The sequence below is a fragment of the Mycotypha africana genome (assembly GCF_025528875.1).
Source record: "Mycotypha africana strain NRRL 2978 chromosome Unknown BDF20scaffold_7, whole genome shotgun sequence".
Classification (NCBI taxonomy): domain Eukaryota; kingdom Fungi; phylum Mucoromycota; class Mucoromycetes; order Mucorales; family Mycotyphaceae; genus Mycotypha; species Mycotypha africana.
Window position 1 is genome coordinate 771,751 of NW_026515731.1, and position 27,564 is coordinate 799,314.

The 27,564-nt window shown below is 37.6% G+C and overlaps 13 protein-coding genes across 13 annotated transcripts; 6 read left to right on the top strand and 7 right to left on the bottom strand.

The window, feature by feature from the left end:
* Positions 1-524: 524 nt before the first annotated feature.
* Positions 525-1,729, top strand: BDF20DRAFT_836734 (uncharacterized protein; the record flags this gene model as incomplete). The annotated part of the gene is made up of 5 exons (XM_053078980.1): positions 525-578; positions 673-881; positions 977-1,086; positions 1,420-1,520; positions 1,553-1,729. 5 exons carry the CDS (start codon positions 525-527, stop codon positions 1,727-1,729), a joined length of 651 nt encoding a protein of 216 aa, XP_052934799.1.
* Positions 1,730-2,031: 302 nt separating this feature from the next.
* BDF20DRAFT_914267 (uncharacterized protein) lies at positions 2,032-5,355 on the bottom strand (the record flags this gene model as incomplete). The annotated part of the gene is made up of 8 exons (XM_053084167.1): positions 2,032-2,393; positions 2,472-3,150; positions 3,225-3,456; positions 3,547-4,589; positions 4,666-4,794; positions 4,904-5,006; positions 5,087-5,190; positions 5,269-5,355. The coding sequence occupies 8 exons, from the start codon at positions 5,353-5,355 to the stop codon at positions 2,032-2,034; spliced, it is 2,739 nt and encodes a 912-aa protein (XP_052934800.1).
* A 1,655-nt stretch (positions 5,356-7,010) lies between these two features.
* Positions 7,011-8,006, top strand: BDF20DRAFT_599572 (uncharacterized protein). The gene is made up of 3 exons (XM_053075840.1): positions 7,011-7,496; positions 7,553-7,879; positions 7,951-8,006. Exons 1-2 carry the CDS (start codon positions 7,230-7,232, stop codon positions 7,814-7,816), a joined length of 531 nt encoding a protein of 176 aa, XP_052934801.1. The 5' UTR covers positions 7,011-7,229; the 3' UTR covers positions 7,817-7,879; positions 7,951-8,006.
* BDF20DRAFT_599579 (uncharacterized protein) lies at positions 7,788-8,680 on the top strand. Its single transcript, XM_053075841.1, has 2 exons — positions 7,788-7,879; positions 7,951-8,680. The coding sequence occupies exon 2, from the start codon at positions 8,126-8,128 to the stop codon at positions 8,537-8,539; it is 414 nt and encodes a 137-aa protein (XP_052934802.1). The 5' UTR covers positions 7,788-7,879; positions 7,951-8,125; the 3' UTR covers positions 8,540-8,680.
* Positions 8,681-9,498: 818 nt separating this feature from the next.
* BDF20DRAFT_914269 (peptidase S8/S53 domain-containing protein) lies at positions 9,499-12,686 on the bottom strand (the record flags this gene model as incomplete). Its single annotated transcript, XM_053084168.1, has 6 exons — positions 9,499-10,753; positions 10,837-11,320; positions 11,403-11,732; positions 11,821-12,077; positions 12,147-12,265; positions 12,327-12,686. The coding sequence occupies 6 exons, from the start codon at positions 12,684-12,686 to the stop codon at positions 9,499-9,501; spliced, it is 2,805 nt and encodes a 934-aa protein (XP_052934803.1).
* A 267-nt stretch (positions 12,687-12,953) lies between these two features.
* On the bottom strand, positions 12,954-14,206 carry BDF20DRAFT_599604 (trimeric LpxA-like protein). The gene is made up of 6 exons (XM_053075842.1): positions 14,079-14,206; positions 13,926-13,994; positions 13,722-13,861; positions 13,543-13,657; positions 13,376-13,478; positions 12,954-13,313 (listed from the first exon to the last, which is right to left on the bottom strand). Exons 1-6 carry the CDS (start codon positions 14,124-14,126, stop codon positions 13,222-13,224), a joined length of 567 nt encoding a protein of 188 aa, XP_052934804.1. The 5' UTR covers positions 14,127-14,206; the 3' UTR covers positions 12,954-13,221.
* A 1,397-nt stretch (positions 14,207-15,603) lies between these two features.
* On the bottom strand, positions 15,604-15,924 carry BDF20DRAFT_790188 (uncharacterized protein; the record flags this gene model as incomplete). Its single annotated transcript, XM_053076175.1, has 1 exon — positions 15,604-15,924. A coding segment is annotated over one exon (321 nt), but the record flags the coding sequence as incomplete, so codon positions are not given.
* Positions 15,925-15,975: 51 nt separating this feature from the next.
* On the bottom strand, positions 15,976-16,386 carry BDF20DRAFT_802699 (uncharacterized protein; the record flags this gene model as incomplete). Its single annotated transcript, XM_053076422.1, has 1 exon — positions 15,976-16,386. A coding segment is annotated over one exon (411 nt), but the record flags the coding sequence as incomplete, so codon positions are not given.
* Positions 16,387-16,799: 413 nt separating this feature from the next.
* BDF20DRAFT_906703 (uncharacterized protein) lies at positions 16,800-19,047 on the top strand (the record flags this gene model as incomplete). The annotated part of the gene is made up of 5 exons (XM_053083301.1): positions 16,800-16,827; positions 16,908-17,167; positions 17,257-18,681; positions 18,748-18,894; positions 18,961-19,047. 5 exons carry the CDS (start codon positions 16,800-16,802, stop codon positions 19,045-19,047), a joined length of 1,947 nt encoding a protein of 648 aa, XP_052934807.1.
* Positions 19,048-19,306: 259 nt separating this feature from the next.
* BDF20DRAFT_878014 (uncharacterized protein) lies at positions 19,307-19,972 on the bottom strand. Its single transcript, XM_053081476.1, has one exon. It carries the CDS (start codon positions 19,547-19,549, stop codon positions 19,325-19,327), a length of 225 nt encoding a protein of 74 aa, XP_052934808.1. The 5' UTR covers positions 19,550-19,972; the 3' UTR covers positions 19,307-19,324.
* A 293-nt stretch (positions 19,973-20,265) lies between these two features.
* Positions 20,266-21,341, top strand: BDF20DRAFT_906704 (uncharacterized protein; the record flags this gene model as incomplete). The annotated part of the gene is made up of 3 exons (XM_053083302.1): positions 20,266-20,572; positions 20,649-21,014; positions 21,091-21,341. 3 exons carry the CDS (start codon positions 20,266-20,268, stop codon positions 21,339-21,341), a joined length of 924 nt encoding a protein of 307 aa, XP_052934809.1.
* A 1,156-nt stretch (positions 21,342-22,497) lies between these two features.
* Positions 22,498-23,881, top strand: BDF20DRAFT_878021 (CWC16 protein). Its single transcript, XM_053081477.1, has 3 exons — positions 22,498-22,720; positions 22,808-22,975; positions 23,053-23,881. Exons 1-3 carry the CDS (start codon positions 22,653-22,655, stop codon positions 23,702-23,704), a joined length of 888 nt encoding a protein of 295 aa, XP_052934810.1. The 5' UTR covers positions 22,498-22,652; the 3' UTR covers positions 23,705-23,881.
* An 805-nt stretch (positions 23,882-24,686) lies between these two features.
* BDF20DRAFT_822667 (uncharacterized protein) lies at positions 24,687-25,604 on the bottom strand (the record flags this gene model as incomplete). Its single annotated transcript, XM_053077726.1, has 2 exons — positions 24,687-25,277; positions 25,353-25,604. 2 exons carry the CDS (start codon positions 25,602-25,604, stop codon positions 24,687-24,689), a joined length of 843 nt encoding a protein of 280 aa, XP_052934811.1.
* Between the last annotated feature and the right edge of the window lie 1,960 nt (positions 25,605-27,564).

Consider the following 27,564-nt stretch of genomic DNA (forward strand, 5'->3'; position numbering starts at 1 on the left):
TGGAGGAAGAAGGTAGACGCTTCACGAACAAGAATTTAAAATGGAAAGAAAAGGACGTGAGGAAGACGCTAAATTGAGAAAGGTCTTAAAGATAATATCTTGTTATTGTGGACAATTAACAAAACGACACAGTTTCTTTTGGTGTGACTTTTCCAAGCCGAGCATAAAACCAAGATAAGCTTTTTATCAAAAGATAAGAGGGAGCACAGACCTTGTTTGAAAAAAAGAAGGTCATAATGCATCATTACGCTGGAGGAAATCAAAACTATACAATTAAGATTTGAGTAACATTCTGCCTTGACCATCACATATCATTTACACTTTATGGTGTGAGAACGACTTTCAGTCAAATGTTAGTTTTATGGTTATTTCTAAGAGATGAAGCCTTTTGAGGAAATCGAGAAAAAGCTTAAATCCATCGTCTGTACTTCTTGAAGTGTTTCAAGAGAAACGTGGGTTGTAAATTTCCTATAATTGGGATGAAAAGAGAGAAAGGACTCGATCTTCTCTATGCTATGTCCATCATGGCTTCAGAAACAGGACAGTGTCATGTTGTTGACGTCGAACAGCAATTTCGTGTAGGTAATAGACTCGAATGGATCTTTATTGTCGATGCTATCTCGATATGAATCTCTTGATCTGCTGCATACAATACATTATCTTTTCCCATAGAATACTATGTTTCAAAGTGGGCGTCATATTCCAGCACCTTCTATTATCTGCAACTTGAGTGATCAACAACCATACAAACAAAAACTCAAAATCTATGTGGTCATAAAGCGTATACTCCCGTGTAATAATTCATCAACCGTACATATTTCACACGTCTTTAATGGCAATGTCAACCGATTACTTTTGAGACCATATGCTCCCTTTTGGAGGTAAAAGGCAAAAGAAAAAGAAAAGACGAACCTTATAAACGTAAGAATGTCTATGTGCTTACAATGCAGCACAGTTTTTAACAATAAATTTAAAGTGTGTTCATCCTATATCGAGGTGGTACAGACTACTGTTTACCTTTTATTTGTGCTCATGGCTTAAAAATGGAACAAGAGGTTGGACCCGATGTACGTAAATTAACTATACGTAAGAAGAAGACAGGAGAAGCAAATGGAAAATCATTCTTCATGGATGTATCTCGTCACAGCCAAACCACAAACAGGCTTCCGTTGAAACCAAACGCGATACGGCCGTACAAATAAGGCAAGGTTTTAAATAGAAAAAAAAAGAGGTGATGGTTATTCATGTCGGAAAGGGGTCTTTAAACCGGCTTGCTCGCCATGCTGATTCTTATTTCCTGATGTTTCCCAAACTTGGGATCCAAGTGTAGTCGTGTTTAATGCAGACTTATTCTTCGATAATGCTGCCATTTCAAATGGATTTAGCGGGATTTCTGATAAGATAAATATTGAACTACAGCCAGTGTGTATGCGCGAGCTTTGCAACCTGTTTCGGAATTGGCAGAAGAGACGCAAGCCGTTTCATTGTTAAGCCGAGAAAGTATAGGAGATACGGGCAAGGTCAATAGAGCGGTTTCTTCGTTTATCTACAGGAAGAAGGCTTCAATCCTGAAAGTTGGTGCGCAAGTGCGATATTCCTAAAAAGTATCATTTATGAACGGGTTACTGCGTATAACGCTCACGATGGTGCAATTTTATTTGGTATTAACCTCAGAAAACTACCAACATCAGAGCGAAGAGCCATTTCCTTGAGCATTCGGCTTCCTTGATCGCACTTTTTGATAATTTCGAACATTTCAAAGCATGAGGACGATAGATGAGAAGAGATTATTTGCTATAAAGCCCTTTCGTTGCAGGCTAACGGAGTGTCTTTTAAAATACTGATGATTTCAAATACATAGAGAGCGACACATAGCCTGCAAAGATTTTATTACGTACGATTGAGAGATATAAAGATTAATGACATGTATTTCTTTCCTTCCTAAACTGGATGCATTTGTAATAATATGATGTACGTAGTATTGTATGTATTTAGGTTTAAAAAAAGAAAAAGCAAAAAATAAAAGAAGGGTTACCACACTTTGGTAACAAATAAATGATATGTCTTTGTTATGAATTCAGGCATAGGTGAATCGGGTCGTGTACAATTTGCTGTCAAGTTAATTTTCAATATATTCGTTCCTTTGCTCAACGGAATAGATTGCCACTCGTTTAAAGTAGGTGTGTTTAATTTAACATTATTCTGCAAAATAGTAATACTCAATCGTTGTTCCTCGGCCCTCAGAGCTCGATCTAGTTCAGGTTGGATAATAAGTGTATCGACATCGGAAGGCACTGACACGCTGTGATTTGGATATTCGCCATCGACAGAGATTTGAATAGAGTTGTTATTAGGTGAAGTGATCTTCAGTTCGTGAATAAATATATTATTTGCTAAAATAAAGGTATATTAACAAGTAAAATATGAGTTATGTGTAAGGAAGCAAGACTGAGAGAAAGATAAACACTTACAACCATCTTGACAGAGAGCATAAAAGTCCTTAGAGGCCTTAGGTAAAGGTGAGCCCTGAGAAGCTGGACTGTTTGTCGTTCTCATATCGGAAGGGTAAGGAGTAAATGCTGAAGGCGATCTTGGCTGTTGAGGAGGAGGCATGAATTGGCCATTCATATCAAAGGCCATTTGTTGAGGCGTTGGCATGGGCGGCTGCATCATCATAGAAGGCTGAGGTTGAAAGGGTGAGGGTTGATGGGGGTGGCCTACCATAACCGGAGGTGGCATATGAGGAACAGGTGGGCCAATATGCATCGGTGGGCCTGGAACAGGAGGCAGCATCGAAGGCGGTGTAACAACAAACGGTGGACGCTGTAGTTGAGGTTGTTGTTGCTGCTGTTGTTGAAGTATAATAGTATTTGGTACCTGTTGTTGTGGTACAGAGGATAAAGCAGCAGTTAATTGTGGCTGACGTTGTGATGGACGATGTTGGGCCATATGGTGATGCTGGCGTTGTTCTGGTTCTGTGCTATAATGTCTGGTTTTTGTCAAATAACGTTTCGTTTTTCGCCTTTCCTCATTTAACGCTTCCGGGTCGAAAGGTCTGCTGGATAGGTTCATGCTCATCACGGCCGCTTCTTGACTAATAGGGACACCCATTCTTCCAAGGATTCGATCTTGCAACCGATGTAATAAACGCTTTTCAAAAAAAATAAAATAAAAAATTGTAAGACTCACTCTAGCAGCAGTTCACATTTTCAATATAGTCTTACTAAAAGCAATTTTGCATCACGATGTATACGTGATCCTGGCTCATTATAATTCATAGCATTTTCAAAAACATGAACCATATCCCTTTTCCAAGCATTCAAATCCACGTATGCTCTTGTTTGCATTTTATGTGCAACTATGCTTAAAGATACTGGCTCCTTAATCTCTCTGTAGTAATCTGGGAACTGTCTTCGATCAGGCAACTCTTCAAACTCCTCGGAATACAGACGATTCCTTATTTTGCAAGGAGAGGGATGGATAGCGTGGTTAGAACCAATACCAAGCTTATAAAGTTGATATACAGATAAAGCAAGTATCACTTACACATTGTCAGTGTGTGTTCGAATGCAATTGAACAACTCGACTTCTATATCGACAGGATCGATTGTGTTGAGATCGATTTCTCTCGTAGGTCTTTGACTAGCAGCTTCTGACTCTTCTTTAGGTGGCCTTCCTCGTCTCTTTCGTACAACCTGTGTTTCTCCTGGTGCACCGCTTGGTGTATTAGACTGAAACATTTGTTGAGTTCCTGATCTCATTTGAAGTCGTGCGGGTGGTATTTGTGATTGAATTGCTGCTTGAGGAGAAGGTATGATCTGTTGTGGTTGTGGTCCTTGAGGAATAAATGGTACCTGCTGCTGTTTTTGTGCCGAAGGCACTTGTTGGCGGAACTGTGGATTAGCTTGTAATCGGATCTGCGGCGGCGATAGACGACGAGCAGATGCTGCTGATGTTGTTGTACTTGTTAAGCGTGCTGTAGAAGGCTGTTGTTTTGGATCTACATTTTTGAATATACCATCCCATCGACTATCGTCTTGATCTGAAACTACATCGAAAGGCACTTGCCCATGGCTATTTTCTGCATTTCTGTCGGCATTATATTTTTCTATTAAAAGTCGACATACTTTATCTTTATCATTATAAGCTGCCCAACTAAGAGGTGTTGCGGAGTACCATGTGTCATTTATTTCGATATTTGCGCCTTTTGCCATCAAAGCATCAATGACTTTGATATCTCCATAATAGGCGGCTGCGTGGAGAGGTGACCATGTAAAACTATCATTAAACATTTCAACCGATATGAGTTCATTAGGATTTATATTTTTGTCGGCTGCATTGATAAGCTCTAGTGCTTTCTTGGTCTCCTTCTTATAAATCGCCTGCATCAATTCTTTCATATTGACATCAGGTTTCTCCTTTTCTACTGCTCGTAATTTGATTGCTTTGATCCTCGTAGGTGTTAGCGAACTAGCTGCTGCTGATGAAGATGGCGATGATGCTTCCACTCCGCCTGACCCAGTGAATGCTCCTCCAGGCAATTTTAACAAAGCTTTCGCTTTTGGTGCTTGCCATTTTTTCACAAATTTCTATACATACAGTGAGTATTGTTTGAAAGATTAGTCATATATGGAAGAAAATGATCGGTCCTCCGGACCAACTTACATGAATCTTTGTAGCATCTTCATAAACTTGAGATTCTTTGATATTGTATTTCTTAGCATTAGTTACCATTTGAGTCAGGTCACTTTTGAACTGTGATAAGTATTTATATTGTTTAGCATCGATTTTTTTCTAATATGAAGAATAACAAAATTCAATATACAGCAGGAGATAATTTAGATCACATTCTTTTTTTTTCTCTTAGGAATGCATCAATTTGACTGTTTTCATTCAAGCATACCTTCATTTCTTCTAAAGAAATAGGTTGCTTAATCGTCTCATAATAATCAGGGTATTCTTCACGCGAAGGTAGCTCCATGAACAGTGCACAAAGTTCGTAATCCCTATAAACAATTGCTGGTTGTGAATACAATTTGATATTATTGCTTTTCTTCTATGGATAACTGAATTGTCAATATCTTACTCATCAGGATCTTTCAGTGCTATTAAATCTTTATAAAGTTGTTCGATTATTTCGTATTGTGGTGGTTCGTTCGAGCCATCTGTTGTAATCTCGGGTTTTGCAGGCTGCAAAATGTGCGTCGAGGATTTATTAACATGAAGCAGATCAGACGTGTACTTTACAAGCTATTCAACTGAAGCTACCTTTTCATTGACTTTCGCCCTATGTTTTTTTCGCTCTCTGTAATCTTTATCAACTGCACTTGATCGTTTCGGTCGAGTATCCGTCATTCTTATAGATGCTGAATCGTTAACCCGTATTCACAAAGAATAAATTTCTTGTTATTAGGGATGCTTTCTATTGAAGTCTGCTTAATAGGTTTGTCCTTTTGAAAAAGTAAACTCGACTATCAAAATAGTAGCACGTAAAAGTACAAAGGAGATAAAAGAAGGAAAACCTACGAGTTGTTAAAACTGCATTTTAGAAGTTGCTCACAAGGTTTTTTTTAAATGCACCCACCATCCGACGGTTACTGATGTGCCCACGTCTACTTTCTTTACAGTCTGTAAATCGGAGTTTGAGATTTCAGCAGGTATCCTCCTCCTCCTCCGAAGGGTATTTAGAAATACAGAAATTCAATCAATTTTTAAGCCCAATGGACACGAAATATGTAACTTAACTAAATTGTCTTAGACAGAACCAAAGGCTAGATATCATCTAAAAACCCCTTCGGACTCAAGGGTAAAAAGCATTTGGTCTATTAGAAGGGGGGGGGAGGAAAAGAGGGCAACCAGTCGAGCAATAGATGTCCTAACAGAGGAGATGAAGGCGACTCTTGAGAGTGGTGTAAGTAGTCGAGTTCAAACAAAATGTGACAACGTACGGGTCATCGAAAATGCTAGGCTTGTGCTTGAGATGGAGTTTTGAGCGGATGGGTAGGAAGACGGTTGAGAACGTGTGCCTTATTGTTACAGGTTTTCCCATTTGAGATTGAAACTATTTACAATCTTGGTTTGGACGATTTGGGTAACACGATTTGAGCTAACTGAACAATGGGTCTTTTTTCAGACATAAGAGGTATTGTTGTACCCTCTGAAAATGAGTACTTCTTAAAGTGGATTCAGAGATTTTCGAATGAGACCAGGAGAGTACAAGGTGTATGTGGAAAAGGATATTGTGTTTGAATGGATGTGTCTTTTGTAGCCATAGATAACAGAACTTGTGGTTTCCAGTATGAATGAACTCGAGTTGTAAGATGCTTTTTGTAGAGAAGTTAGTTTCGTGTTTACAACCCACAAACCCTTAAAGAATTACCTTTAGCAGCATGTAGATATGAAAAAGGAAATGAGAAAATGGAGCAAAAAAGTTCCAAGAACAGCCTCGACACGCAACGACAACCAAAGTTGCCACCACAAAGCAAAGGCAGTTGAGTCACATCATAGGATAGATGTCAAGTTCAAGGAAACAGTCAGACTAACCTCACCATGCCTTACTAAGTCCTTCGACATGGAAAGATTATTAGGTCCCCTTTTGAGTCAGCTAAGACTCTCTTCAGGCAAGTCATGTCTCCATATCTCATTTCCAGCCACGTTACCACAACTTCTCTCATCCTCCTCGACAGGCAACGACAACTGAAATTGCCACCACACAGTAAAGGTAGTTGGGTCACATCTAGGATAGATGCCAAGATTCGAAGAAGTTGTTATGACTAATCTCGCCATGCCTTACTAAGTCCTTCGACATGGAAAGATTATTGGGTCCCCTTTTGAGCCAGCTAAGACTCTCTTCAGGCAAGTCATATAGCGAGGGTAACGTGGCATTTACAATTCCTACTATAAAACTAAGTTAATATTTTGGAATCAAAAGCTAAAGATAGTTTATAAGTATATATAATCAACTGATAGTGTAGCTTAGAATTCGTGTGCGCTTGCGCTTGCACGTAGCGCATTAGAAACGTGGCAAGAGCCTAAGTAACTTTCCTTCGGTCTCCATCTCCCAATTGTGTTAACAAAATGTGCGTCATTATTCGGGTTTTGAGATTAATCCGGTTAATGAGCGTCATTATTCGGAGTTTTGAAATTAATTCAGGTACTGTAAACTATGGAATTTGGATATAAATTTGTTACTTGGAATTCGACTATGCTAGCTTTAGCTTTCAATAGCAATGAGTATTCCAGAAAAATATAAAAACTACAAACTTGATAAAGAAGTAGAAGGTTCAAAAGAATTTTTTCAGAACAACATCCCAGAATCTTGGACTTTCGAAAACTACCTTGATAAAACCTTTGATAAACTGTCAAAAAATAATATAAAAAATATCAAATACATATACAGCTGTTTTCATAATGACTTACAATGGCTACTAAAGTTGAATGAGGTCCCTGATGAAGTGAAAAATTACATCGCGGCTACTTTGAAACCCCAGGAACACGTAAGAGATTATTTTCCTACATAGAACATTAGAGGACTAACACGTTTTTCTTTTAGTATACGAAAAAGGAACTGAAGTCGTTTATACAAAGCAAAAAAGGGGCAACAGTGCACAAGCCGCTCATCACAAAAAATTACATTAATACCTTTAATTCAGGTGTAAGTTATATCAAACTTTGGTTGACCAACAGACTAAATATTTATATGAACTTTCATAACAGGGCACACAAAACAATTTTTTTGGTGACAGCTTTAGCTCCAAAAGAAAGTATGAACAAGTCTCAAACGATAATGATAGCATTAGTACTAACTCTAAGATAGCCAAGAAGTAAATATATGGCTGATGTATACGTAATTTGCTTCGATTGCTAACGCATAATATTGGTAGGAATCAAACGTATGTGTGATATTCTTTGATATCAAGAGTTATAATTTTAATAAGTTTTTAAATGTAGAGACTGAGTGAGTCAGCGAGACCGAACAATAGTTTTTGGATAATTTTTATTTTGGTTTAGAAATTGAATGGTCTTTTAACTGATATCTTTGTTTATCTAGGTTACGGCTTTATAAAACTAAGCAAGATCTGTCTTTTAGTGAATCTGTGTTCAACCATCTTTGGTTTATAGATTCATGGATTCAGTGGCCCTGTCAATTCAAAACAAGCATGACTGTGGAGGTGATTTTATCCCTGGTGAAGCTTGCCTCTCTGCTGTAAAAAAACAACTGAAAGATAGTGGTCATTTAAAAGATGATCGATTCCAGTATAATGCCGATGGTATCATCAAGTTGATCAACGTCAGAAACCTGGAATTATTGTTAGTTGAAACTTCCGGCTCCTATGCAAAGATAGACAAAGCCAAATCGAACTTTGACCATCACAAAGGGACTTTTGGTACACTAGCTATGCTAAAAACAATTGCTGATGAGTATAACCATGCCGAGAATGGTAGTCTTCAAGTAAATAAAAAAGGATATACTTCTTCAGAAATTACTTTAGGACTCGAAGATGTACGTTGTTTACGTTATATTCAAAGACAAACTTGAGGGTAATATTAAAATACGATCAGCGCAAAAGCTTATCGTTATAGATTACATTATAAACAAGGTATGATTAATCCTATCAATTGTATTAATGATAATATTCGACACACTTCACGTCTTCAACAACTACATCGAGTTTGTCAACAACTTCAAATTTTCTGTATTTTCTAATAGAATTAAATAAAGAATCTAATTGCTTTGCAGAATTTTTGTGGATTCAGATGGAACAATGTACAATGAGTAGAAAAATAATCGTCCTCAATTAAGTACTGAAGTAGCAAACAAGTTATTACTAGATGTACTTGATTTGAATTTGTACATTTACATCTATAATACAGTAAACTATATCCCAACGATCTCTCCATTGGGATGCACCAAGAGGTTGTTCATATTATATATCGTGTTTCATCATGTAGAGAGTGAAATATAATATGTAGAGTATTACTATTCTTATTATTATTCTTGAAAAAAACATCCTGTGATTATGAGCTGCTCATCAACGTCAAGAGTAAGGAAAACTAGTAGTTGTCATTCTTTTATTGCAAGTGGTAATTATACTGATAGAGTATATGAACTATGAGACCGATTTCGGGAAAGATCAATGAAATATAATAAATGTATATGCTATGAGTGCGTGAAAGGCACAAACAAAAACTTAAAGAAATGCTGTAATACTTAGATATAAGGTGTAGTGTCAAAAGTTAGAGTTGAGCAGAATGACACACTTGACAGAAAAGTAGTGTTATTGAGGGCTTTTGGCAGTTGTATGATAGCCAGCATAAGCATATGTTCAGACAAGATCAAGTTTTAGACATAACTTGGCTTCCTTTGTTTACCACCCAATAAGCAAATGGACTATTTATGCAACAAAGAATACAAAAAGTGTTCAAGAGTCTGATAAATCAGCTTTGTACATAATCTGGAGAGCACCCTTTTAAAAAGGTCAAAGGATACTGTGTTTTTTATTCTAGTATGATATTCGGCGAATACCAAATATCGTAATCTTGTTCGTTGTCTCTATCACCAAAAGGCCTTAATGCTGCTATTTTCAATTTATAGTTACCAGCAGGCAATCGTTTACCAACTCTCGCCATATGAAGATCATCCATATCCTCCAGAGTTGGGAGGGAGCTTTCGTCTATAATTATATCACCATCTAGAATATCACCCGTATCTGTAGTGTTCAATACTCTCTTACTGTAAAATGTTTTTGGCTGACGTTGCAAAAATGGCCTCAGCGAAGCTTGTTCAGGTGTGTTTGCAACATTACCGAACCATGTTATAGCAAAAATATCTCGATGATCTTCGATATTACTCCTCCCTACAAAAGCAGCATAACCCCCTGGGATATAGCCATACGTTTGACTTGTATTGTCAGCATTTACAGCAGATATCATCACTAAAGGAGAAGCTTCAGCGATTTGGAATAAGAGAACAGTGGGTGTGAAAGCCGTGACACGCTGCATGAGAATTCGGGGCATAGTGGCATTCATATAAAGTACTGGAAGGTCCTTAAAATTACTCGTAAAGCCTGCATAAGGAATATATTTCACATCGTCGCGCTCGTTCTTCTTCGTAATTGTTATAAATCCTGAGTAAATAGAAGGGGCCATTTTGAGATGGTCGTCTGGCGGCGCTATACGGACAGTGATATTGGCTTCACCATTGGCAACCACTTGAATTGAAGGATTATATATCTCCACAATAGCTTTAGCACCTTTTTCGGTTAATAGAATAGGTGTTTTTAAAGGATACAACGCTTGCGAAGTGTTGTGATCCTCGTATTTGACAACGGAAGAAAGAGACATTGTATTTGAAGGAAAACCTTGTGCAGTAGCAGCTGTGATATGGGCGATAGTGTATTCGGCAGCTAGCCGACCGTTGTTGCGGATAGTTAGTGAGTATTTGAAGTCTTTGGCACTGTGTTGAATATCATTCAATCGTAATTGTTCGGGGAAGACATGAGTATCTGAGGTAATGGCATGATAAGCATCAATAAGTCCAGAACCTTGCCTTGCTACTGATTCAAATTCTTCAGTACTATTATACATTTTGAAAGGGTGGCCGTTATTGATCAGCATTGTACGGATTTCAGTAGCACTAATAGCTCGGTTTCCACCTTTAGCTTCTTGGAGCAAAGCAACAATGCCAGCAACAAAGGGGCTAGCCATACTGGTTCCACTAAGAGTTGAGTAACTGCCAAGCGCTACTGGGAAGCTGTAAGAAAGAGATATAAACATACGAGCTTTTTCATAAATAAAATTTCGACAATATTCTTGAAAGAAAGAAAAGCTACTTACGTTGAATAGATATGGCCTCCAGGAGCACTTAAATCAGGTTTCATACTGAGATCAGGACCTAACCCCCAAGAACTAAAAGAGCTAATATAGCCAGCAGTAGGGACAGCGAGACTTTGGTCCTCTTTCTGAAAATTAGCCTTCATTTCCGAATTAGCTGAAGCTTTGTGATTCAAATAACGATAGAGCCTGTAAGCATCATCTTTGGAGATACCACCATAGTCAATGCGAACATCTTCGCCACTGACAGAAGGTGTCAGGGTTCCGGGTTGATTGTTGTATACGATAACGGCTACTGCGCCGGCATTTTGAGCATTGATAATCTTCTGAGTAAATGTACAATCGCCCCGGCTGATAATGACCACTTTGTTAAAAGCATCTATTGAAAGGGGCCCACATCCATCGCTGTCCGGTTCAAAATAATCAGAAGCAAAAATAATAGGAGCTGAAGTGACATTAAATGAAGTTCCTCCTTCCGTAGTATATCCTTTATGTATAAAAGGTTTGGTGAGAAAGAGGATGTTAGTCAACAAACTTTCTTATAGGAAAGTAATCTGAACTTAACTTACCAATGGTCAGTTTGCCCACGTTCATCGTATGTGAAAGCATTTTTTTATTGTCTACGCTAGCAATTGATAGGGCATGATGACCAAGTGATGGAGCCCCGACTTCGAACATGCCCTTTTCGCCATCATTACCAGCTGCTGCACATACCAACATGCCTTTAGTTGCTAATTCATCTGCTAGTAACGATACAGGTGATTCCGGCCAGCCGATATCGCCCAAAGATAAATTGATGACGTCCATACCATCTTGATATGCCTTCTCCATTGCCTTCATTATGATATCATCTGAACTACCACCAGTACACCCAAAAATACGATAAGCGCCGAGGATCGCTGTTAAGAAATTGATTTGGAATCATTGAGCACAAGATCACAGAAATCAGAATTTAACCTTAAAATTAAAGTCGTCTTTTTTTCTTACCATCAGGTGCAATGCCCTTAAATCCCATAATCGTGTCATTTGCGCCTATAATACCTGCTACATGAGTACCATGGCCGTTGCAACTGTCGTTAGGATCATTATCTGGAACAGGTAAGTTTCCACCATTATACTCATTGCCTACAAAATCATAACCATATGCAACACGACAATTAGGGCCGAAGCAGCCTCCAAGCGCAGGATGAGTATAATCCACGCCAGTATCGATAATGCCTACTTTGACTCCTCTGCCTGTAATACTGTATCGCAAGTAGTTGTTATGAGTAGGTAGCCAGAGCAGAAAGATTAAAAGAAAAAATAATATTTACCCCAGCTCATTTCTAATTTGATTAATGCCAGTTTGATTATAAAATTCAAATAACGAGGATATTTTGGTATCTTTCTCTTCGCTGACGGCATGAAACACCTTAGGCTTTGTAACTGTCGCCTATAAAATAAGAGTAAGTCTATTATGAAATTACCAACCCCTTGTTTTCAATAATTATTACCACTGGCCATGCTTTTTTTACGCCTAATGCTTTGTCAAAAAAGTTAGAAGCGTCCTTTGGCGTTTTGAATGTCAAAGATACAGCATTTATCAATTCATATTCGTGCCGTATGTCGTAGCTGATATTATAGTATTTCAGTTGCTCGTAAAATAGGCTTCTTTTATTCAACAAATGTCTTTTTGATGCGAAATGATTGATAGGTCGGTCGAATTCAATGACATATGAATTAGGAATGGTATTTCCAATTTGAGATTGTAATGGATAATGTTCTTGTTGTTCTTTACTATGTACAAGTCGAATTGTAGTCACCAACAAAATATGAATGGAAGTTGTTAATGTGAAAAAAAAATAATTGAACATGATATATATACAGTGTTCTGAATCCTTCAACGGATATGTTAACTTTAATTAAACAAAGTGCTCTTATCTGTTGAACAAAAATTAGAATGCAGAAGAGAAAATAGTTATAGATGCTGTAAGGAAAATGTAGAAAATAGGTAAAGAAAAGAATTGAGCTAGCTTAAATAAGTTGCAACAAGAGTTCAATTGTAAATATTTCTTGTTTAAAGGTTTCATAGAATGACATTGATATCAATGAGAATAATGGATCTGCTACTGAGATATCGGTTTCAAATCAAGGCAGCTTCCTTTTGGATGCATTTCTTATTGGTGATATAATAGAAGTGGGAGGCGAACTAAGCGTAGAAAAGTTTATTGAGCGTAAGCTCGGGCGATTCATAGAGTTATGTTTGTTAAGGTGTCATGTTTAGCACTCAGAAAAAAAGTAGAACCAGCTCAAATTGAAATGAACCAGCAGTAACGCTTCTATCTTCATTAAAAAAAGGCCGATATTTCTACTATGTCTATAGAGAAGACATCATTTATAGTACGAGTCTTAATCTTGAGGCATAAATTTGGTATAGTAATCTTTGGTCATATTCTCATACAGTTCTTGTGTACATTCCGGCAATTCGTCCTGACATTTTCCTATTTGTTAAGGGTAAGTCATGGTTTTTTCAAAATCTAATGTGTTATATCCATCAAATTACCAGGTGAGCCAGAATACACACTAAAGGACGGTACTACTGTATTGGGTGGTATAATTGTGTTATCTGTTATACAGCAGCAATCTTTGATAATTGCAAATCGTCCCTAGAAAAACTTAACACTATTAGATTGCCTCTTGAAACGTCGGCTTGTACTCCTCTTAACTCACAATTATACAATTTTTGCCTATGTTCACATAGGATCCAATCGTTGCTGCTTCCACGATACTTCCTTCTCCAATTTTCACATGATCCCCTATTTTCATCGGGTAATAGCTGAAAATCCTACGTACAAAGTATAAGATTTTCCGTCGTAGAACAAGGTATGCAACCGCAACTTATGCTTTACCCTTTGTACGTTTTGAAAGGTGGTCTAATAATAGAGCGCTGTGACAATAAACAATATCTTCCTATGGCAATGACGACAGCATGTCCTCCTCCCGTTCTACGAAGATCACCTCGGATGACACAATCTGTTTGAATGATCGTCTAACAAACTAATTAGTGCAAATTCCCAAGTTACACATTCTGCTGTTGTTGCTTTTTACTATACTTTTCCACCAAGGATAATATTCTGGCTTCCACAAATTACAGATTTTCGGCTCACTTTATTTCCAGTGTCCTATTTAACAAATATTCAACTACTTTAGATCGTGTGTTGTATGATGAAGACATGGCAAGACTCAGCGAGCCTAAACTTTTTTACTGTTTCAATATACTCTGCTCGGTTATAATAAACAATGGGTCCCTCCATTTTTGTTTATTTGGCTTATTCGATTTAATTGTTTGATAATACCGTGAAAAAAGAAGATAAGGTAAAGAGGAACAAGCACAGCCGAAAGGTCAGAAAGAAAAGTACTTTAAGTTCTTTGACTTTTTTTGGTCCGAAAAGAACGAAATGCAACGGATTTGATAACTATATAGTCTATCCTTCAAAGTTTCGCATTCTTAATACCATTCTACGTAGAGCAGCACAAGCAATTACAAATAACATCAAGGTCTCAAGCACGCAGGCTAACCAAATCTTCCGAAACAAGCTGCTTAGTGTATTTTATAAGTGAAGCTTATTATCCTAAGCATGCGATTAATAACACTGGAGAGCCAGTACTTTATCTTTCAATGAAGTACAATGTCAGTAATAATGAGGCTTATCATGATAGGCTACACTCAGTACTACTGCTATCACCGGCATACGGGCTTTCTTTCCTTCACAAACAGAAGCGATTACTGCAAAAACAGCCGTCCTTAAATCTTAGTCACCGCTTCAGCCAACTGCTTTTCCGTACGGCTGAAAACTAAAGATGCCAAAGACAAACAATTGTTTACGAAATGAGCTATGTAGACCTTTATCCCTGATGAAACGGCTATTATTGCTCTAGAAAATATTCCAACAAAGCCAAAAATTTTAAGCATGGAGATGATGGTAGGAAAAAATCAACCCTTTCATGAATTAGTAACAGATAACAGTGCAATCTTGTATGAATCAAAACAACTCTCAGTCAAAAGAGCTCTCTCATCTGTAAAGATACTCTTGTCAGCAACGAAATCCACCACTGTTGGCCCTATCATCTTCAAATGTAAAATAAACTCATAAAATGTCATCAATTCTAACTAAAAGTAACTAATGAGATGGATTTAAACATCTCCGTAATCGTTTCCTCTGCTTTTTCTCTTTGAAGTAGGCCAAAATCCGAGAGACATAACATTGCTCAAAAACTTTATGAGGAAAAGATTTCTAATTTATATACTTCTTCTCTTCTGATAATAAATTAGCGCCTTGATGATGAAGGAATAAAGGTGAGTTGCTCAAATGATGCTTTTCGTTTGGATCTTATTGCTATCAACAAATCCACTGCCAATATCTGGTGAGGAAGTTGGGCCAGCTTCAGTAGTAAGTAGGGTTAATCAAATAACGGTACGGAAAAAGTATTGTCTATTGTGGTGATGATATACTGTCAAAACTGAAGATCATTCACCATAGCTTGCACAGGAGCAATCTCGAAGAATGTGCTTACTTATCAGCCTAATCTTAAAATAAAACGTTGATTCGATTTCTGTACAATGCACTTTATTCTGATATGACAGTTTGTTCTGGTATTGTATATCAGTTTCTATAGGAGTAAGTAAGATGATGATGTAAATTATCTATAAATTTGTAATTAATAACAGTCTCGCGTGTAAACATTCGACAGAGCTGCGGTGAATATTTCTTTTTACTCTTCCATATTCTTTCTTAATGACTGGGGATCGTATCCGTGTACGCCCAAATCATTTCTTGTTTCTGAGGGGTCATCCAATGTCTGTTCCAGGTAAAAGGCAAAGAAGCCCTCCTTTGTCAACCAACCTCTTTTATTCGCTCCAAATCGTAACCCCATTTGTCGTAAAAATTGTGGTGGAGGATGGGTTCCATTAGTGGTAAAAATGAAGCTATCCAGTTCCTGTGTGTTCAAAGCACCATCATGATCTTTGTCAAATTTATTGAAAATCTCCTCTAGTACAACAAGCAACGCTCTTGATAGTTGATTACTATTTTCCTTGTCCAACAATTCTTCGTCTCCCTGATAGCCATTTTGTATACGCTCAATTTCTGCTTCCAAATCATGGAAGGGCTCAAAATCTGGATCTACACCGCATCCCATTTGTAGTAGAATGCGAGCTTCTTCGAGCTTATTTAAAACGAAGAGAATGAAGCCTAATATGTAGTAACATCCTGCATGGGTAGGAAAGGTATCTAGAATCCACATCATTTTAGATGCGACTTGCATCAATATATCAACATTGCCATTCTCCTGAAAAGACTCTAACTGTGTTCTTGCGCTGATATATTCTTGGTCGGCTTGCTCAATCAACTGTGTGTCGGCATTTTCTTCTGTAGCTGCCGCTGCTCTTTCTGCTGTCGACTTTTCTACGCTTGTGGCGGATTTGTTCTTGGAGAGATAATACTGTTTCCAGTCAGTTGGTTCTTTTCCGTATTTAGCTGCTAACCCTGAATCAAGATCAAAACCTGCAACAGTTGTAAAAAGGGTATAAATTTGAAAGAGATCGCCAAAATCGTGCAGACTTTTTAATCGCCACACATCGTTGGTCATAAGCAGTTGGTAGAGTTGCTTTGAAGAGAGAGCAAGTTGGAATAAATCATTAGGTTCCAGGATATATATCAAATTCTCCAATACGGCTTCTGGAAAGCTAGCGATTTGTAGCGCCATTCTGTAGTAGAAGGTTTAAAGGCGAAAAGAAAAGATAGGAATTCATGCTACTCAGCATTATTTCCTCTGCCTCGAAGTGGCTTGTAACATATAAATCCACAAAGTGGGGTGCACCATTCAATGTTAGCATTAAAACAATCTGTCCTCTTCTTTTCCCAAACTCCTTCGTTTGTCTCTTTTTCTTTTGTTGCTACTGCTTTAAACATTTAGACAAGCTATTAATGGATCCTTACAGAAACAATCAATATGGTATGAAATACATTTTCGAGGTTAAATGTGATATGCGCGATTAAACCGTTTAACACCGTACCTTTTATGGTCTTTATTAGGCTTCAGACCACCAAGAATGCCAGGTCGTTATGGCCCACCACCTCCGGGACGTTCACCCCATATGACTCTTGGCGGAAGGCCTCCATATGACAGTACCCAAACAACTTCTACAGCCCCATTTGCGAACAATAATTCACCAACAACAGCCGTAAGCCCAGCCAGCAATAATCCGATTAGCAGCGACGAAAAGTTGAACACGTTATTTGTAGGTGCCATTGCAGCTGGTGTTGGTGATGAGTGGATAGAGACTTTACTGAAGGTATTACAACTATATATTTTCAGGGTTTTTCTGTTTAAAAATGTCCTTTTTCTGCTTTATTGGATTGCTAATTCAGTTTAAATGCTCAGACTTGCGGTAATTTGTTACATTGGAAGCGAACAAAAGACCCATCTGGAAAACCTAAAGGTTTTGGTTTCGCCACCTACGCCGATCCAGACAGTGTACTATGTGCATTACGTGTTTTAGGAGGAGAAACAACGGAAGGCGTCACTTTAAAAGCACTGGATGGCAGTGGAGTAGAAAAAAAATTGATAGTCAAAGCCGATGATAATGTAAGAAAACATCTAGAAGGTTATCAGAAAACGCAAAATCAACAGAATTATGAAGCGTCCGACAAAGAAAAATCTAGTCAAGTACAGTCTTACGTCCAAGCTATCTTTGGAGGTCAACTAGAGCCGAGTAAAGAAGATGCCGCAGCTGCAAATGCTCTATCTTTGACAGCAATAGCAGACCCATTAACTTTTTTTAAAGAACAAGCAGCTCAAAATGATTTACAACACCAACAGGGCCGAGAAAATGACCAGCAGATTAGTAATAGAAGAAGATCACGTAGTAATGATAGACGACGACACCGACGAGATTCCTTTGGTGATGATGACAGGTCTAGCAGCAGGAACAGACATGGAGGCGGCGATAATTTTGTTAAGGGAGGCACAGAGTATGGCTACAAGTATCACCAACAACATCCCCATCGCTCGTCGTCACCCAATCAAGAGGATACAATGACTGACGAAGAAATTGAACGTAGAAGGAAGGAAAAGCTTGAAAAGGATGTCGAAAATGCGTATCATCAACGAGTCAAACGTTTTGAATCAAGACAAGCACACAAATTACGAGAACATAATAAGAATGTGGATCGTGAAATAGAGTTGGAAGAGAGACAAGCGAGGGATAGAGAATTTTGGGCAGAAAGACTCGCCAACTTTGACGATACAGTAGAAATGGAAAGGGGGACAGAAATGTATTATACAGATCGGTCCAGATGGAGAAGAATGAGAGAACTGCAACGTCGGCGTGAAGAAGAATATGATGAAGAAGACAGGCGTAAAGAAATTCAGGAAATTGAAGATGCGAAACAGAGAGAGGCAGAAGAAGCGAGACGAAAGGACGAAGAAGAAAAGCGTAAAGAAGAAGAAGCGAAACGCTTAAAAGATAGTGGATTCTTGACTAGAGAAGGAGAACAACAAAAGATAGCTCTTAAACCTACAAAGATTAACTTCAACATGCCTCTAAAGAGAAACACACTGGCTACAACGGAGGAAGATGAAGAAGAAGAAGCTAAGAAGAAACGACGTATTTTAGTACCGTTAGATTATTCAGAATTGGATCAAGAGAAAAACTCTCATACAACGTCAGCAAACACGAGTAATACAGCCAGCGCTTCAGATGATGCCGTGGATAAGGCAAGACAGGTGAAAGAGCTCATTGATTCTATACCAAGTGAGAAAGAAGATTTGTGGAAATATCCTGTTCGTTGGGATGAGCTAAACGAAGTAAAAACCTTCAAATCAGAATCTTGTCTGACGGATTCAAGATTGCTAACAACACATATATTATAGGATTTAATCAATGATAAATTACACCCATTTATATCCAAAAAGATTGTCGACTTGCTAGGTATGGAAGAGGAAGACCTCGTAAGCTTCGTATTACAATTTATGAAGGAAAAGAAAGGTCCCCATGAACTTGTTGCCGAGTTAGAAGGAGTAAGTAGTAACGTTACCTATATCGCATTGAAGAGAAACTCATTGGTTTACAATTTTTGTTTAAAGGCTTTGGATGAAGATGCATTAGTCTTTGTCATGAAGTTATGGAGAGCACTCATTTTTGAAACGGAGAGAAAGCATAAGAACTTGTAGAACGAACAGTTAAACTAAGAAATATCCAAGATAAACACAAAGCTAATGTCAACGACTTAAAGCTGATCTGTTTTCAATTAATTTTGAGTATGATGATATCAGTTATGGTAGAGCTTTTGTTGCTTCGATATCTCAATACTGTGCTCTTATTTGTATGAAAAAGAAAAGAGATAGTAACTGTGCATATCGACCTTAATATGTTTAAAATGAGAGATTGGGCTGGGTTCGCGCTTTTTTTTTATTTTTTTTTTTTGTGTGTGTTTGTGTGTTTTTTGATCTACCGCCTCACTTTCCTAGATCTGACATAGAGTACCTTTGCTACAATCAAATTCGTAAGCGGAGGGACAAAAAGGGGAATAGCAACGAAGATGTTGCTGCAACTACAGCTTTCATAATGAGCCACTAAAAGTACTACTAGTCTTAGTGCACAGTTAGGCTGACTCAACAAAGCAAATACATTCCATGGGATGCTTGTTTCGTTTCCCTTTCTTTGCTTGTGCATGAAAGTCTAACCATTATTAGTTTCAGTATATTAGGTCAATTATGCAAAGATACTTCTTAAAGTACCATTCACAAAAGTTAAATCAATTCAGCCCAGCTTAAACAAAAGATGAATCTTCCGAGCAATATTCTCTGTAAGAAAAATTTATAGTTTACGTTTGTGTCAATTAGAGACAGGGATGACATGAAAGGCAGCATAGCAAATCTGATAAGAAATGGCCAATAGCAGCACAGGAATGGAAACCTTTTGTCGCAAATGTAAAAAGAAAAAAATAAATAGAGAAATGTCACACAAAAGATATAAGGTGCAAGTGCACATCATAAACAACGAAAATTTTGTTTACTTGTCAAATGTACGTAAAGTCGATGTCTACCATCATTTATCAGAGAAGATTATCTTCATTATCATTCCATGAATATTAGCAAAAAAAAATGAGAACATTAATTTAAGCAGGCATCAAGGAAAAAACAATTCCACCTTAATCCTTTGATTTAAGGTACACAAAAAAAAGTTCCGGACTAGTACGCAGATGTGCGTTTATGTATTGTCACTGCCCCCGCTTTTCTTGTTCAAAGGTATTGGTTTTTTTTTTTCTTTTTTCCTTTTTTCTTTTTCTTTTGTTCTTCTCTCTCCGTAACTCTCATTAGTCGAAAATATTTACGATTTCAATTATATAAGGAAAGGACTTGCACAAGAAGTGAACAATAATTGTAAAAATGGATACTGTATTGCATTACGCAGATCAGTTTGTTTTTGATAAATTATACGCACTGATATGGCCAGCATATACAAAACATATTGCCGGGTCGATCGTATCGACTTGGCCTCGTGACGATGTTTGGAGAGTTTGCCTTTCATTGTATATCATTACTTGTGTGTTCGGTTGGCTGCTATACTTTATCACTGCTACCTTATCTTATTACTATGTTTTCGACCACGACTATATGAAGCATCCTAAATTTCTGAAAAACCAAATCAGGTTAGAGATAAATTGTGCTGCCAGCGCAGTGCCGTGGATGACACGTAAGTTTAATATCAGGAGCTGTTTGGTATATGCCTTTTTGTAAATTGAATCTTTATTCTTCCTTATGATGAACAGTTTTGACATTACCATGCTTTGCAGGCGAAATATTTGGCAAATCCTTATTATATGGCGACGTGCCCAAAACAGCATTCGATTGGATCTACTTAATCCTATCAGTACCCTCATTCTTATTCTTTACAGATTGTGGTATTTACTGGTTTCACCGTTGGATGCATCATCCACGCTTGTATAGATACCTTCACAAGCTCCATCATAAGTGGGTCATCCCAACTCCTTTCGCATCCCATGCTTTCAATCCAGTAGATGGTTTTCTTCAATCCTTACCTTATCACTTATACGCCTATTTCATTCCTATGCACAAATACTTATATCTGTCTATGTTTGTGTTTGTCAATTTTTGGACAGTTATGATCCACGATGGTAGGGTGATACACGTTGCAGCATTATTATGAATGTCATCAAAAGTTAGAACTAACTTAATATATAACCGAAATAGGCGAATTTATCTCACATTCAGAAATTATCAACACCAGTGCACACCATTTTGTGCATCATGTTTACTTCAATTACAACTATGGACAATATTTCACACTTTGGGATAGAATAGGAAGTTCGCACCGTCAACCTGACAATGAGCAGTACGATAAAGAATTGCGTATCGACTTAAAGACGATGGCACGACAAGCTAGAGATGCAGACAGAATTGAAAATGATGTACTGCGTCAATCCAAGGCTAAAATACAGTAACAGACCTTAGTACTGTATATGAAAAATTTTGAAGTTATAGAAAATTTATATCAGAATTATTTACTGCCACAACTCTTACATTACTTAATCAAAATAATAATACTTAATGCCGTTTTTATTCACTTTGAGATAATTAAGTGTTTTCAATGTCTTTGAGAAACAGCGTTCCCATGCGGAATACTCTAACAGTGTGGCAAATTTAACATTTCTGCTGCGCAACTAACAAAAAATGGATAATGTAGAGAAAATCCTGACATACAAATAATAAACTTTAGATTCATATTCCAAAAGAAATGTATTTCTCAAAGAAAATGGCATTTATCCTGAGGCTTATGTTCGTCAAATTCATTCTTCCGTAAATGCCATAGCGACTGTTTACTGCGAACAGACCTTTGTTATTGCTTCAACTGTCGGAAGTCTTCTCATAAGGCTTTCTGAGTCTATGCATTATCACTACCTCGGATAAACCAAAATACAGTATCCCAATTCAAGTAGAGATTTCGCAACATTAAGTATCATTTCAACGATTTTCCTATGCTTTGCGCTATCACACTTCGTTCTGAGACTCTTAGAGGCGCTGGTCCTTCAGGAAAAAGTTGAAGATCCTTCAGAACCTCCACATAATAACTTGTAATTCAAGAATTAGTTATGCCAAGCATTTTAATTGGCAGCGGCAATTCTTCAATTTTATAGTCTTAGAATGTCATTCAACAATCGTTAAGTAGGTAAGCAAGCAGTTCTGATAACCCAAACCTTCAATATATTTCAATCCCTAAAAAGATAGCCTATACTTCGACTGCGATTGCTCTTTTCTTTTCTTTCAACCTAGTGTTGGTTAAAATTCCATAACAAAACATCTTGCAATATCCTTTTCACTCTGAAAGTCTCGCATTCCTCTTCTTACTCCTCATATGCGATATCACCGGAATGATCCTTTCAAAAAAATTGTTTTTCGTTTTCATAATTTTGCGTAGAAATAAAATCTTGAAGGTAGAAAAACAGTGGTTATTGTCGTAAAAACATTGCTGCGCATATTGCACCATTCAGTACCGTTTGAGTAATACACTCTGAGGAGGCTTATTTAATTCCAATCAAACATAAATAGTAGACTCAACAAGATTAAAGAAGACCAAAAAAAAAAAAAAAAAAAAAAAAGGAAAAAAAAAAATTGAAGGTGTAATACGAAAAGCGTAGAAAGTGCACCTTCTAAAGAAATTTTAACTTCCCGCAGTCAATAACTTCTGGTTCTTATTGTCTGAATAAGAGTAATCTATCTCTTCCGCATAACATTATCGATATCAACAACACATAATGTCCGAACGTAAGGTTTTGAATAAGTACTTCCCCCCTAACTTCGATCCCTCGCAAATCCCGAGACAGTAAGTAGATTTTAATGATGAGATTTCCCGTTCAATGGCATTCTTTTGCTAATCACAACTGCTGATTTTATGGTTTTCCTTTTGCAGAAAGAAGCCAAAAGATCAACAACATAAGGTTCGTTTGATGTCGCCTTTCTCTATGCGTTGTGAAAGCTGCGGTGAATATATATATAAGGGTAAAAAGTTCAATGCAAGGAAAGAGACTGTAGAAGGTGAAACCTACTTGAATATCAAGATATATCGATTTTACATTAGGTAGAGTAAAGGAAAAATACTCGTTGCAGTTGTCTGTTGAAACCTCCTAACCCTTTGTCCTTTCCATTTCTCAAAAGATGCCCTCGATGTTCAGCAGAAATTACGTTTAAAACAGATCCGAAAAACACAGACTATGTTGCTGAAAACGGTGCCAGTAGAAATTTCGAACCTTGGAGAGAGGAAAAAGAATCAGAGTCAGAAGAAGAGGAAAACGATCCTATGCAATCTTTAGAAAACAGAACACTAGACTCAAAACGTGAGATGGATATTATGGATGCTTTAGACGAAATCCGTACTCGCAATGCTCGGTCAGAACGTATTGACGTGGATGAAGTGCTGAATCGGTTTTCTGAAGCAGATCAAAAAGTTATCAGTGAGCGTATACGTAAAGATGAAGAGGAATTAGAGAAAGAAGCAAAAGCAGTATTTGAGAGCGCAGATGGACAGCAAGTGCGTAAACTGAAAGAGCCTGAACCGGAGGCCATATCATTGGTACGTCAGTCAAACGCAACAGCCGCATTGGATATACCCTCTTTCAAACCTGCAGCTATCATTAAGAAACGAAAGCAAAATAATGATAGTCCAGTAGTAGTGGTGAAGAAGAAGAAGGATAATGAAGATAATGGATCAACATTGACATCAAAGAAGATTAATAATAGCGCAAATGGAACAAACGCTTTATCTCTATTAGCCAATTACGATAATGACAGTGAATCCTCATCTGATTAGTATCCGCAGTAATTAACAACTATGAATACCATGCTCCATTGGCGTCTTAAGATGTGAGGATTGCTTCTGGCAGCTAGAATTGCACACAATGTAAAGGCTCCGCGATAGCATAAGATATATAAATATGAATATACAGACAGTCATTTTAATGATATATCATTTTGTACAGATTAGGGTTTAATAGATTAATTATTAGAATGCTACTTATAAGTAACTGTATTTGGTACTTTGATGTTAGGATGTGATATGTTCACTGTTGCACAAAGGGAAGTCTATTTATTCTTCTCTTCTACAACGATATATAGAGGGACCGTTTTTTACCAGAAGGATACACTACCATTGCAGAAGCAAACAAACCTGCGGCCAAACCCAATGACATGGTCAGCATCTGCATTGGAAAGTATCCTTTGGTAAGATCACTTTCATGTAAAGCTGTATATGCTCCTCTGACACCTATATCGAAAAACGAAAGTGATCAGTTTCATTAGTTACTGAAAAAAGTGGACTTTAATTTACCTATACTTCCTGGGACGAGTAGAGTGACGCTTGCAGACAAAGGTGATAATGGTGGCTCACCTGTCACTTTCAGTGAGAAATTAGAATAAATGCCAACTGCAAAAGCAGCAATGCTGCTAACGATTTCACTGTCCGGAATCACCTTGCCTAAAAAATAGATCAAACTGAAAGAGATGCTGACGGATATTGTTTGTGATATCCATTGTCGTTTTGATGAGCCATAAGACATTCCAATGGCAATACTGAGTAAAGGTAACAGAAGAATGTAATACCAATGAGGAATAAGGTCTTGACCACAGATACCTTCCGTTCCGTTCACGTTGATTGCACTATAGACGCTGCTTCCGATTTGTAAACCATACGCTAATTGGAAAGCATAGAAAACAGCATATACAAGCCGAACGATACCGGTCGTTACGTTTCTTGCAGATAATTCCAACTAAGAAAAAGTACATGACATTTAGTATTATTTCTCGATCTGTTTTGCTACCAACAACTGTGGAGTAGAACCTACCACACCCACTGTCATCGTATAACCTGGCAGCAAAATTAATAACGATGCTAATGCCACTGTTTTGAAACAGCAATATTGATGCAGCGCTTTTGCAATGATGGCCACTAAAGCTGAGGCAGTTAATTCGAACACTCGAGCAAAGATCGGAAATTTGGCAGATAGCAAAAACAACATGGCTACTAACAATCCTAATGCACCACTGACAGCCGCATCAATCCAGCTGCCATTAAACAGCATCGCTGCTGCTGTAAAGCTACCCATTGCGAAAAAGAATAAAGTGTGCCATACACCACATGTCGGCGGCGCAGTTGCAACATCATGTAACAAAACGAGACAACGATCCAGATCGATAATGCCTCGAAATAACATGTTCATAATATCATTGATCTTTGCTATTTTGCCGTTGTCAAAACCTTGTGGTGCTTTCACCATGACGGATTGAGAAACGGCTGAAAGGGCAAAAGTAACTATGAATGCATCCGGTAAAAAGGTGAAACCCGCGTCTACTCCTATTATTTTTGCTGTTTGCTGTAGTATTTCATCCTATATACATTGTGCATAGTTTGTATCTTGAGAGGCATAACACGCTTTTTCTTTCCCTTTTGATTATGGACTTACCACTCGGTGACAAGGACATCCACATTTTAATAACAGACGACCGAGTAAAATGACTATACTTTTTTTCTTTTCATACAATAATTTATCATCTTCTTCCGTTGGCTGTAATGGTTTCATATCTGTTTGTAGCCCATTCGATTCATCTGCGTTCACTGTCGTTTCTTCATCTTCATTCTGTTTCAAATTACTGATACTCTGTTGATGCAAATGCTGAGGATTGTCTCTTGATACTATAATATCTGCACGTCTCATACTTATAGCTGTAGCAATACTGTTTTCTCTGCTAAGATCGGGCCGGTACATCGAGCCTGTCGTCGTTGGATGAGCTGTAGCTGACGACAACCTTTTTGGGTGGCTGCTGAAGAAGGATGCTAGGCTAGTGGTATTTCCAGCCTCAAGGTCTGACGCTGAACGGCCATGGTGAGTTTTATCGGTGTTATAGCTTGGTTGCGCCCTCCAGTGAGAGGGTCTGAATGGTAATGGAGCGTCCATTGCGCTCACAGCTGCTGTAATTGGTGGTGTAGCAGGTAGATCGCACTCTACGTTCATTGAGGTGGGCGTTGGCATGGTAATAGTAGTAATAACTGCAGGAGGAGAAGACGCGGCAGCCAAAGTTTGCTGTCGCTCATTTGTCGGTTCTCTATGATTAGATCGTCTTTCTAAATTAGTGATAGTAAATTGTGAAGCGCGGGCTGTTATTGTTGATCTACCATCATAAAAGCTGGAAGAATAATTTCTTTTGTGCATATCAATTAGATATTTTATAAGTCTGTTCGAAATGGGTGTCGTAATAAGAACTGCTGCAGAGTGGGTATAATCGAAAATATATGCAAACGCTTATTTATTAGGATGAAGGATAGAGAAAAGTAAGTCTAAAGGAAGAAAAAAAAAAGAGAAGATGACACAATTCCTGTCGTTACAATTATATATTAAAATTATGGTAATAACAACTGTGGAGTGAACTAATGCTACTTTTGCGCTGCATCATATATTATTTAAACTGTCAATAACATTTTATATTTGCAAAGAAAAAAAAATAAAAAAAAATCAATCACGAAAAGACCTCCTTATACCCAATGATGCATCAACCGAAGCTTGTTGGGCTCAACTTTTTAGAAGAAATGGCATTGTGTAAATATGCTCATACGTATATCTTACACTATTAACTTTATAAACGGTTTTTAGATCGGTAAAACTACAGAAAATCAGGTTCCATCTTTCCTTGCGTTGCAGGAACAATTTCTGTAAATTGAAGAAGTGGGGGAAAGAGGCATTTAAACGAACAAACTAAGGTTATAACATGCCTGGGAGTCGCTAACAGAGCCTGTATAGAATATTCATATATAAAACTGTGTAAAACTTCAGTATATGAAAAAACATTCATATTAGCAGGCTTTGAAACGGTAATCAGTAAAGAAGAAATATTATTTGGTCGCTATGAAGTGGATTTTTCTCTATTTTATTAAGGCGCATGTTTCACTGCTTGACGTCAAAAATCGATGCAACAGTCTTTTATTGATAGTAACTGTTTAAAAGTCATTTTTACAGTGTGCTTCAAATTCGGATGATGTGATTTTGTCAAATAGGATCACGAGGTAAGTGCTTTATTGATTTGTGATAAAATGAGTAAAAAGTTAAGCAACTTTGCCACAGGGTCAGTTTGCAACATGGGCCATTTGCATACATAAAGGGGAGGGATGTTGACGACGATCCTTTCTGTTCAGTTTCAAAAGGTTAAAAATAATTGTGGCAGTAGATTTCAAACTGTAGAAGGCGACAAAAAAAAAAAAAAAAAAAAAGGTTAATAGAAATGCGCCCTTCGCTTACAATATGAGGCTGAGAGATCTAAGATAGTCTTAACCATTTGGGTGCATAACTTTTTTTTTCGTTTTTGCTTTGTTCTCTTATGGTAGTTCCAGTCGACAATAAAACTCTACATGGAGAGCAAAAAAATTAAGTAAACGACGTCTTCCATCGTATTAAACCGAAAGATGGTCGTTTCTCTTCCATATGAGGCTTTTTAGCGAAAGAAGTAGAAACACAGAGCCTGATTGAATGCAAATAGTGCCTTTTTCTTTTTACTAAACACAGCCAACGAGATTTTTGTTCTTGAATGATACTGACAGGCCGGTAAATATTGCCGATCCAGTCAAATGCGTATGAAAATAAACCTTTTTATTGAGCAATATAAGTTGAGAGCACACAAATAATT

Excerpts from the sequence above, each read along its gene's own strand:
- BDF20DRAFT_599572 (XM_053075840.1), top strand. The coding sequence starts at position 7,230 with ATGAGTATTCCAGAAAAATATAAAAACTACAAACTTGATAAAGAAGTA. Across the intron at positions 7,497-7,552 it reads CTTTGAAACCCCAGGAACAC|TATACGAAAAAGGAACTGAA; the intron begins GTAAGAGATTAT and ends TTTTTCTTTTAG.
- BDF20DRAFT_599579 (XM_053075841.1), top strand. The coding sequence starts at position 8,126 with ATGGATTCAGTGGCCCTGTCAATTCAAAACAAGCATGACTGTGGAGGT.
- BDF20DRAFT_599604 (XM_053075842.1), bottom strand. The coding sequence starts at position 14,126 with ATGGAGGGACCCATTGTTTATTATAACCGAGCAGAGTATATTGAAACA. Across the intron at positions 13,658-13,721 it reads CCTTTCAAAACGTACAAAGG|GATTTTCAGCTATTACCCGA; the intron begins GTAAAGCATAAG and ends CTTTGTACGTAG. Across the intron at positions 13,314-13,375 it reads TGTGTATTCTGGCTCACCTG|GAAAATGTCAGGACGAATTG; the intron begins GTAATTTGATGG and ends CTTAACAAATAG.
- BDF20DRAFT_878014 (XM_053081476.1), bottom strand. The coding sequence starts at position 19,549 with ATGCACAAGCAAAGAAAGGGAAACGAAACAAGCATCCCATGGAATGTA.
- BDF20DRAFT_878021 (XM_053081477.1), top strand. The coding sequence starts at position 22,653 with ATGTCCGAACGTAAGGTTTTGAATAAGTACTTCCCCCCTAACTTCGAT. Across the intron at positions 22,721-22,807 it reads CCCTCGCAAATCCCGAGACA|AAAGAAGCCAAAAGATCAAC; the intron begins GTAAGTAGATTT and ends TTCCTTTTGCAG. Across the intron at positions 22,976-23,052 it reads ATATATCGATTTTACATTAG|ATGCCCTCGATGTTCAGCAG; the intron begins GTAGAGTAAAGG and ends ATTTCTCAAAAG.